The following is a 10,628-nucleotide window of genomic DNA, read 5'->3' on the forward strand; positions in this document are numbered from 1 at the left end:
AAATGTGCCGAGGCTTTGAGGCGTGTGTCGAGTTGTGGAGTGGGCGTTTCCGCGAAGCGCGTATCGACGGTTGCTTCATGTAAGAGAGAGGCATTAAATGACGTGTGAAGCCTCGCTGCCAGGCCGCATTACTTGATCATTTCGGGACTTGGTTCAGTCTTGCTACCCAGCCGTAACACGTAACTACTTCGGGACACGGTTCAGATTTTGCCGAGAGACTCGACAACACATAAGCTGCCCAAGCTCCATTGAAAAAGTGGGCTTTTGAGAGTTGTGGTCAGTTCTGAATCTGGTAATAAAATAAAAATATTTATTTAAAAGGCCTTACTGGCCACATGCGTGGACAGCACCTTTTAGCTCTTATTTCCAAAATTGTGTACACTACTGAATTGGGGTCTTAAAGCTGCTTATGTGGACACTTACACTGCCATCTGGTGGTGTCAGACGAGTATAACATATTGGAATTTGGAAAAAAAAGTGTAGAAATAAGAACTAGCATGTCACTAAACATGAAGTACACATTTGTTACTTATGGACTAAGTACATCATATCAAAAGATGATTTTTAGTTTTTATTTTAATTAGGATGAAATGAGCCCAAATAGCAAAGAGAAATAAAAAAAAGCAAGTAAACAAAGAGCTTGGGCCTAAGAGGTTAAATGCAAATAGAATCAAAGAATAACGGTGCATGATATTAAATTTGCTGGCAAACCTAATCCAAGCCATGTACCGCTTGGTCAGAAATATTAAATAGCTAACTCACATCGAGCCTGTCTACAATCCTTATGTAGTATTATGATTCGTGCTTTGACCGTGTAAGCCATGTGACATTGTTTCGATTCTCAGCAATGTCTGTTCAAGAATTTGTTATTCATAGTAAAATTACATTTTTATAATATAAGACATGCTTTATTTATTATATTTTAAACAGGCACCAGAAATTAATTGCTGTATGGTATTATATTTTAAACAGCCACTAGAAATCAATAGCTGAATGATGGAGAGGATTTGTCAAAAACAATAAAGGGATTGCTTAACATATAAAAAGATACTAAATCTCTTCTGTTCTGTACATCTTTGTCCAAGTTACATTATATTTTCATCTTCCTCTTTAAGTCAAAATCCCATTTCTCCCAATTCTTTTGGTAAAATACGAACACAAAATATATTAAAACATTTTATTGTACATGTGTTAATTTGACTAGAAAAAACATTTAGTCAAAATTTATTGTGATTCATTATCATTTCCAAACGCCATAACTTCACCCTATTGGCTCAGGTGGTCCAATGCCTCATGAGGCTTCATTTGACCGTCATTACCCGTAGGGATGTGGCAATACTGCGGTATTACGGTTTCAAAATTTTCACAATAATGCTGTGACGTGTGGCCGTGTCAAACAAAAACTTGGTGAGTGCAGTTTCTTTCTGGCGCTTTTGCATTGGTTGGTCTGAAATAAACTACATTGCGCGCAGAGGATTTTGGGATAGTCTCTCACGGATTTCCAGCCTAGCTGAACACCATGCACCCGCGTAAATTGCCACGACTTGCTGTATTAGCCACACTATAACTTGTACTAACATTCCTTTTATGTTACGCGTGTCCCTTTTAGACTAAACCACTACACAGGGACCGTAACACACAAAAAAAACAACCCTTGGCAAAAACATAACATCTTTAGCAGAGTTAATAAAGCGTGTTATGTTCGTCTCGAGTGTTCTAAACCAAAACAGATTTGGTCAAGGGGCAGCGTGCTAAGGGAAAATATATTTGAACTCAGCGAGACTAAATATGAATTTGTGAGGTATTAACAGTATTAAAAGCTAAATTGTGAGTTCACATTTTGGAGAAATTAAATTTTCCAAACTGATATTAAACATCCATCCATTTTCTACGGCTTGTCCCTTTCGAGGTCCTGGGGGGGTGCTAGAGCCTATCCCAGCTGCAGTCGGGGTACACTCTGGACAAGTCGCCACCTCATCACAGCGCCAACACAGATAGACAGGCTACATTCACACACTAGGGCCAATGTATAAGTGTTGCCAGTCAGCTTATCCCCAGGTGCATGTCTTCGGAGGTGGAAGGAAGACAGCGTACCTGGAGGGAACCCACGCAATCACGAGGAGAATATACAAACTGCACACAAAAAGATCCCAAGCCCAAGATCGTACCCAGGACCTTTCTAACATGTCCACTGTAAAGGACACTGCTTCTCAGAAAGTAAAAGTTGAAAGACATTAGACTGAACATTATTGTTATGTTTACAAAGTAATTGTTTCTTGTTTATAACAGTGGATGTACCCGCACTATTCATTGCAATTAAAAATGTGTGTTTGTAGTAATAAATATGATTATAACATTTGATCATTTTCATGATCAAATTATCTAATCACAAACATAATGAATGACTGTTCCATTACAGTAAGTGTGTTTATCCTAAACATACCTACCACTTTATTATACATAGAATGGCATTTCAAAGTATTTTTGTTTTGTTTGGACATATACCACGATAATATCGTATCATGGCTTTCATACCGTGATAATATCGTACTATGACATTATGATATTGTTACATCCCTAGTAACCAGTCAGGTAAATAGAATACATTATATCAGTGGTTCTCAAATGGGGGTATGCGTACCCCTGGGGGTACTTGAAGGTATGCCAAGGGGTACGTGAAGTTTTTTTTTAATATTCTAAAAATAGCTACAATTCAAAAATCCTTTATAAATATATTTATTGAATAATACTTCAACAAAATACGAATGTAATAAACTGTGAAAAGAAATGCAACAATGCAATATTTAGTGTTGACAGCTAGATTTTTTGTGACATGTTCCATAAATATTGATGTTAAACATTTATTTTTTTGTGAAGAAATGTTTAGAATTAAATTCATGAATCCAGATGGATCTCTATTACAATCCCCAAAGAGGGCAGTTTAAGTTGATGATAACTTCTTTATAGGGCTGGGCGATATGTCAGTATAAACGATATATCGCAGGTTTGTCTCTGTGTGATATAGAAAATGTCTATATAGTAATATTTGATTATATGTTCTCCCACTGTTGCTTTTAGCTGTGTGCATTACATTACTGGCGTTTCTCACTTCTTCTTGTCTCCTTCTCACGGAGACATAAAACAAGCCCGCCTTCTTACATACGTCACATACTGTTGCGCATGTAGCGTCATACGCTCTCGCCGATAGCCACGTTAGCATGGCTAGCGTTAGCTGAGGCAGGTCAAGTTGCTTTTAGCTGCGTGCATTACATTACTGGCGTTTCTCACTCCTTCTCGTCTCCTTCTCACGGAGACGTAAAACAAGCCTGCCTTCTTACATACGTCACATACTCTCGCAAGTGTAGCGTCATACGCTCTCGCCGACCAGAGAGGTAGCAGCATGGCTAACGTTAGCTGAGGCAGGTCGAGCGAGCGGAGCTTGTGACAATACAAGAGAGAGATGGTGTGAAACTGATCACAAATGGAGGAAAAACAATAAATGCCCAAAATAAACAGCGGGGGGTCCATCATCTGGCGGTGGTTTGGCTTCAAGTTGGAAGATATTCAGCAGACAACAGCAATATGCAAAGTATGCAGCAGAAGTGTTACTACAAAAAGGTAGCAACACTATTCATTTGTTCCTTCATTTAAAAAGTCACCCGTGAGAGAATGAGGAGTATTTAATAAATACACTTTCGGTCAATTGACTTAGTTGTGATTTCCCTCTCTGCATTAAAGTTTAAAAGTAGCATATATTAATGCAGTATGAAGAAGAATGATTTAATGTAGACACATAGAATCATCATACTGCTGTGATTATATGCATCAAGTGTTCATTCAAGGCCAAGGCAAAATATTGTAATATATATTGTATATCGCAATATGGCATAAAAATATTGCGATATTAATAAAAGCCAATATCGCCCAGCCCTACTTCTATGTATAGAAATCTTTATTTTTAATTGAATCACTTCTTTATTTTTCAACAAGTTTATAGTTATTTTTGTATCTTTGTTTCCAAATAGTTAAAGAAAGACCACTTCAAATGAGCAATATTTTGCACTGTTATACAATTTAATAAATCATAAACTGATGACATAGTGCCGTATTTTGCTTCTTTATCTCTCTTCTTCTTTTTTTTTTTTACCAAAAATGCTTTGCTCTGATCAGGGGGTACTTGAATTAAAAAAAAATTCATAGGGTTTACATCACTGAAAAAAGGTTCAGAACCACTGCATTATATCATGATTCATTAAGGCTGAGCTGCCACCTTATCGTGGTAGAGGAGTTTGCGTGTCCCAATGATCCTAGGAGCTATGTTGTCCGGGGGCTTTATGCCCCCTGGTAGGGTCTCCCAAGGCAAACAGGTCCTAGGTGAGGGATCGGACAAAGAGCAGCTCGAAGACCTCTATGAAGAAGACAAAACATGGACCCAGATATCCCTCGCCCGGATGCTGGTCACCGGGGCCCCCCTCTGGAGCCAGGCCCGGAGGTGGGGCACGATGGCGAGCGCCTGGTGGCCGGGTCTGTTCCCATGGGGCCCGGCCGGGCACAGCCCGAAGAGGCAACGTGGGTCACCCCTCCAATGGGCTCACCACCCATAGCAGGGGCCATAGAGGTCGGGTGCATAGTGAGCTGGGCGGCAGCCGAAGGCAGGGCACTTGGCGGTCCAATCCTCGGCTACAGAAGCTAGCTCTTGGGACGTGGAACGTCACCTCACTGGGGGGTAAAAGAGCCTGAGCTAGTGCGCGAAGTAGAGAAGTTCCGGCTGGATAGAGTCGGACTCACTTCGACGCACAGCAAGGGCTCTGGAACCACTTCTCTCGAGAGGGACTGGACCCTCTTCTACTCTGGCGTTGCCGACAGGGAGAGGCGACGGGCTGGGGTGGCAATTCTGGTTGCCCCCCGGCTTAAAGCCTGCACGTTGGAGTTCAACCCAGTGGACGAAAGGGTAGCCTCCCTCCGCCTTCGGATGGGGGGACGGGTCCTGACTGTTGTTTGTGCTTACGCACCAAACAGCAGTTCAGAGTACCCACCCTTTTTGGGAACACTCGAGGGAGTACTGGAAAGTGCTCCCCCGGGTGATTCCCTTGTCCTACTGGGGGACATCAACGCTCATGTTGGCAACAACAGTGAAACCTGGAGAGGTGTGATTGGGAAGAATGGCCGCCCGGATCTGAACCCGAGTGGTGTTTTGTTATTGGACTTTTGTGCTCGCCACAATTTGTCCATTACAAACACCATGTTCAAACATAAGGGTGTCCATATGTGCACTTGGCACCAGGACACCATAGGCCGCAGTTCCATGATCGACTTTGTAGTTGTGTCATCGGATTTGCGGCCTTATGTTTTGGACACTCGGGTGAAGAAAGGGGCGGAGCTTTCTACCGATCACCACCTGGTGGTGAGTTGGCTGCGATGGTGGGGGAGGATGCCGGACCGACCTGGCAGGCCCAAACGCATTGTGAGGGTCTGCTGGGAACGTCTGGCAGAGTCTCCTGTCAGAGAAAGTTTCAATTCCCACCTCCGGAAGAACTTCGAACATGTCACGAGGGAGGTGCTGGACATTGAGTCCGAGTGGACCATGTTCCGCACCTCTATTGTCGAGGCGGCTGATCGGAGCTGTGGCCGCAAGGTAGTTGGTGCCTGTCGGGGCGGCAATCCTAAAACCCCGTCAAGCTGAAGAAGGACTCCTATCGGGTCCTTTTGGCTCATAGGACTCCGGAGGCAGTGGACAGGTACCGACAGGCCAAGCGGTGTGCGGCTTCAGCGGTCGCTGAGGCAAAAACTCGGACATGGGAGGAGTTCGGGGAAGCCATGGAAAACGACTTACGGACGGCTTCGAAGCGATTCTGGACGACCATCCGCCGCCTCAGGAAGGGGAAGCAGTGCACTATCAACACCGTGTATGGTGCGGATGGTGTTCTGCTGACCTCAACTGCGGATGTTGTGAATAGGTGGAAGGAATACTTCGAAGACTTCCTCAATCCCACCAACACGTCTTCCTATGAGGAAGAGGTGCCTGGGGAATCTGTGGTGGACTCTCCTATTTCTGGGGCTGAGGTCGCTGAGGTTGTTAAAAAGCTCCTCGGTGATCCGTCCGGAGTTCCTCAAGGCTCTGGATGCTGTGGGGCTGTCTTGGTTGACAAGACTCTGCAGCATCGCGTGGACATCGGGGGCGGTACCTCTGGATTGGCAGACCGGGGTGGTGGTCCCTCTCTTTAAGAAAGGGGGACCGGAGGGTGTGTTCCAACTATCGTGGGATCACACTCCTCAGCCTTCCCGGTAAGGTTTATTCAGGTGTACTGGAGAGGAGGCTACGCCGGATAGTCGAACCTCGGATTCAGGAGGAGCAGTGTGGTTTTCGTCCTGGTCGTGGAACTGTGGACCAGCTCTATACTCTCGGCAGGGTTCTTGAGGGTGCATGGGAGTTTGCCCAACCAGTCTACAAGGCATTCGACCGTGTCCCTCGGGAAGTCCTGTGGGGAGTGCTCAGAGAGTATGGGGTATCGGACTGTCTTATTGTGGCGGTCCGCTCCCTGTACGATCAGTGCCAGAGCTTAGTCCGCATTGCCGGCAGTAAGTCGAACACATTTCCAGTGAGGGTTGGACTCCGCCAAGGCTGTCCTTTGTCACCGATTCTGTTCATAACTTTTATGGACAGCATTTCTAGGCGCAGTCAAGGCGTTGAGGGGTTCCTATTTGGTGGCCGCAGGATTAGGTCTCTGCTTTTTGCAGATGATGTGGTCCTGATGGCTTCATCTGACCGGGATCTTCAGCTCTCACTGGATCGGTTTGCAGCCGAGTGTGAAGCGACCGGAATGAGAATCAGCACCTCCAAGTCCGAGTCCATGGTTCTCGCCCGGAAAAGGGTGGAGTGCCATCTCCGGGTTGGGGAGGAGACCCTGCCCCAAGTGGAGGAGTTCAAGTACCTAGGAGTCTTGTTCACGAGTGAGGGAAGAATGGATCGTGAGATCAACAGGCGGATCGGTGCGGCGTCTTCAGTAATGCGGACGTTGTACCGATCCGTTGTGGTGAAGAAGGAGCTGAGCCGGAAGGCAAAGCTCTCAATTTACCGGTCGATCTACGTTCCCATCCTCACCTATGGTCATGAGCTTTGGGTCATGACCGAAAGGATAAGATCACGGGTACAAGCGGCCGAAATGAGTTTCCTCTGCCGTGTGGCGGGGCTCTCCCTTAGAGATAGGGTGAGAAGCTCTGCCATCCGGGAGGAGCTCAAAGTAAAGCCGCTGCTCCTCCACATCGAGAGGAGCCAGATGAGGTGGTTCGGGCATCTGGTCAGGATGCCACCCGAACGCCTCCCTAGGGAGGTGTTTAGGGCACGTCCAACCGGTAGGAGGCCACGGGGAAGACCCAGGACACGTTGGGAAGACTATGTCTCCCGGCTGGCCTGGGAACGCCTCGGGATCCCCCGGGAAGAGCTAGACAAAGTGGCTGGGGAAAGGGAAGTCTGGGTTTCCCTGCTTCGGCTGTTGCCCCCGCGACCCGACCCCGGATAAGCGGAAGAAGATGGATGGATGGATTAAGGGTACTGAATACAGGATTGTTATTGTTCCGTGGGATATTGAGAATTGTTTTCCTTCTATTATTTACAGTACATCTCTTTCATCCTTTAGCCCTGGATACAACAGTGGTTAAAGCGTCACTGATGCGCTTCTGGTTGGCTCTTATTTTGCAATGCTGGAAATGCACTGGCTCCGAGAGAGGATTGGCAACTCACTTCAACCAATCAAATCTTTCATAGAAGTATTTCCCCTCCCACTTCCTCGCACAGTCGCAGACGCTGTCCTCAGTTATTTATATACAGGCATACAATCAAACAAATGTAAAAAAGTAATCTAAAATGTTTGGAAAAATCCCCATGTAACACGTCTAAATAATCAAATAAATTACACTGTCAAGTTGTGGTTGTCGATCAAAAGGATACACTTACATGATGAATTAGTCAATCGTAATGTGTCACTCACCCACTCTTGGAAGGTCTGTTTATGTTTATTTCCGCCCCAACTCCATCGCTGTGGTATCAACTAAATAAAAACAAGTTATTAGGGACAAGAGGGAAAACAACGTCCGCTCGTCCAGGTTGCTCGCTCCTTTTCTTGGGCTATAGCTGAACTATAAGTCATTTCCATGTAGCAAGAAGGAGGCGATACAAGAAGAGTCCACATGGGAATAAAAGGCAGAAAGTTGCAGCCGAACCTACCTCGTACTCCTCCAGCTCCTCCACCAGCATCTACCGACACACACAAGGACTCAACGTTAGCTGCTAGCGCTCGGCCGTTCTAATCGGGGAACCACACCGCCGCTAACGGTGATTATCGTGCGTATTTTCGAGTTACCTGTGCTGCTTTTTGACAGGGTCCAGATTGCAGAAACCTGGCAATGAGGTAATAAAGTTCTGAAACGAAAGAGGGGTGTGGGTTAGCCTGTGTTGTTACCGTTGAGCTAATGCTAACTTAGCTCGCTAACTGAGACGTGAATTTACAACCAAATGTGTAAATCCTGTGGCACTCACCGCATTCTATCTGGGAAAACGCTTCCTTTGTCATGACTTAATAGGAAAGGCGGCATTAAGACGAACTGATGTTTTGGCTCGCTCGTTAGCCACCGGCTAGCTAGTAGCTAGTCGTGTGTAGCTAAGGAGGCTAACGTTAGTGACTGGCCTCCTCTCCCAGGTTAGTCGATGGCCAACACGGCCCTTTGTGATAGCGCCCTCTAGTGAGGAGATGGCGACGTTGAACGTTTTGTTTATCTTTGAAGAACATGAGAAATGCAGCAAACTAAAGCCCAGTTTCATCTCAATAAATGAGAGTTTTTTTTTGAAGAATACATTTGCATCAGTAAATCGAAAAAGTAAAGATGGTATTGAATGGTCACCTATGGTCATGAGCTTTGGGTCATGACCGAAAGGATAAGATCACGGGTACAAGCGGCCGAAATGAGTTTCCTCCGCCGGGTGGCGGGGCTCTCCCTTAGAGATAGGGTGAGAAGCTCTGCCATCCGGGAGGAACTCAAAGTAAAGCCGCTGCTCCTTCACATCGAGAGGAGCCAGATGAGGTGGTTCGGGCATCTGGTCAGGATGCCACCCGAACGCCTCCCTAGGGAGGTGTTTAGGGCACGTCCAGCTGGTAGGAGGCCACGGGGAAAACCCAGGACACGTTGGGAAGACTATGTCTCCCGGCTGGCCTGGGAACGCCTCGGGATCCCCCGGGAAGAGCTAGACGAAGTGGCTGGAGAGAGGCAAGTCTGGGCTTCCCTGCTTAGGCTGCTGCCCCCACGACCCGACCTCGGATAAGCGGAAGATGATGGATGGATGGATGGATGGTATTGAATGGATTTACTACACATTGTGAAATTGTTTTTAAATGTATTTCTCAATTTCATAATATTTCTGATGATTATTGCTTAGTGCAAATAAAACATCCAAATAATTTTGTATTAAAGTACAACTTTGTAAACTGATTGGAGCTTTAATCGGCAAATTAACTACAAAACATATATATATATATATATATATATATATATATATATATATATATATATGTATATGTATATGTATGTATGTATATGTGTCCTAATTGGATTATCCAGAGAATAGTGCTCGATACCGTGGTAGAGCGCAAAATGTATGTGTGGGAAAAATCACAAGACTACTTCATCTCTACAGAACTGTTTCATGAGGCGTTCCCTCAATCGTCAGGAGGGAACAATTGAGGGAACCTCTCATGAAACAGTTCTGTAGAGATGAAGTATTCTTGTGATTTTTCCCACACATACATATATATATATATACATATAGGTATATGTATAAATGTAACAGGGTCAATTATGTCTTGTAAATAATGTATTTTCCAATGTTTTATTATTGTTATAGTTACACAAAATATGTGAGTTACATGTAAATACCTGAATGTTGTTTGATGTTTTGTCAATGTGGAACCATTGTCTCGTTGTCCCTCCTACTGCAATAATAACTGTGACACCTGTCTTTTTATATGCGTTGGACACTCCTTCCAACTTCCCTTTTTGTCTACGATAACAGTAGAGGTAGGCGTCCATGCGACGACAGAAAATGTTTTGTCTTGTTAAGAACTTCAATTCATTTCTTGTTCATTATTATATTTGTGTAGTGGCTCGACGATTGCAAAAAGTTTTTGATGACAATTGTGTTCTGTATTATCAGGTATGTTTTTATTTGTGTATGTAACTACGCCCTTTTTGTCTACGATAACGGGAGAGGGGCTCGACGATGGCAGAAAGTTTTTGATGACAATTGTGTTCTGTATTATCAGTAAAGTGCAGCTGAGAAACCCATGGTGTCGGTCGTCTTCCATAAATCACACAGAACGCAGAGGAAAAGACCACCGGTTACATATGTATATGTATATATATGTATATAAAAATTTAAATTCGGGCAGCTCGGTGTAGGAGGGGTTAGTGCGTCTGCCTCACAATACGCCTGGGATCTTTCAGTGTGGAGTTTGCATGTTCTCCCCGTGACTGCGTGGGTTCCCTCCGGGTACTCCGGCTTCCTCCCACTTCCAAAGACATGCACCTGGGGATAGGTTGATTGGCAACACTAAATGGTCCTTAGTGTGTGAATGTTG

The 10,628-nt window shown here is 45.0% G+C and overlaps 1 protein-coding gene across 1 annotated transcript in view; it reads right to left on the minus strand.

Moving 5' to 3' along the window:
* LOC133550892 (bromodomain and WD repeat-containing protein 3-like) overlaps positions 1-8,727 on the minus strand; it is a 37,389-nt gene extending 28,662 nt beyond the window's left edge. Inside the window, exons 1-4 of the mRNA XM_061897016.1 lie at positions 8,537-8,727; positions 8,361-8,419; positions 8,225-8,254; positions 7,989-8,048 (exon numbers count right to left, since the gene is read on the minus strand). Of these exons, the coding sequence (XP_061753000.1) occupies positions 7,989-8,048; positions 8,225-8,254; positions 8,361-8,419; positions 8,537-8,570 (183 nt within the window). The 5' untranslated portion in view covers positions 8,571-8,727. The remainder of the gene's footprint in view (positions 1-7,988; positions 8,049-8,224; positions 8,255-8,360; positions 8,420-8,536) is intronic.
* Positions 8,728-10,628: the final 1,901 nt, after the last annotated feature.

The sequence above is a fragment of the Nerophis ophidion genome, linkage group LG04 (assembly GCF_033978795.1).
Source record: "Nerophis ophidion isolate RoL-2023_Sa linkage group LG04, RoL_Noph_v1.0, whole genome shotgun sequence".
Classification (NCBI taxonomy): Eukaryota; Metazoa; Chordata; class Actinopteri; order Syngnathiformes; family Syngnathidae; genus Nerophis; species Nerophis ophidion.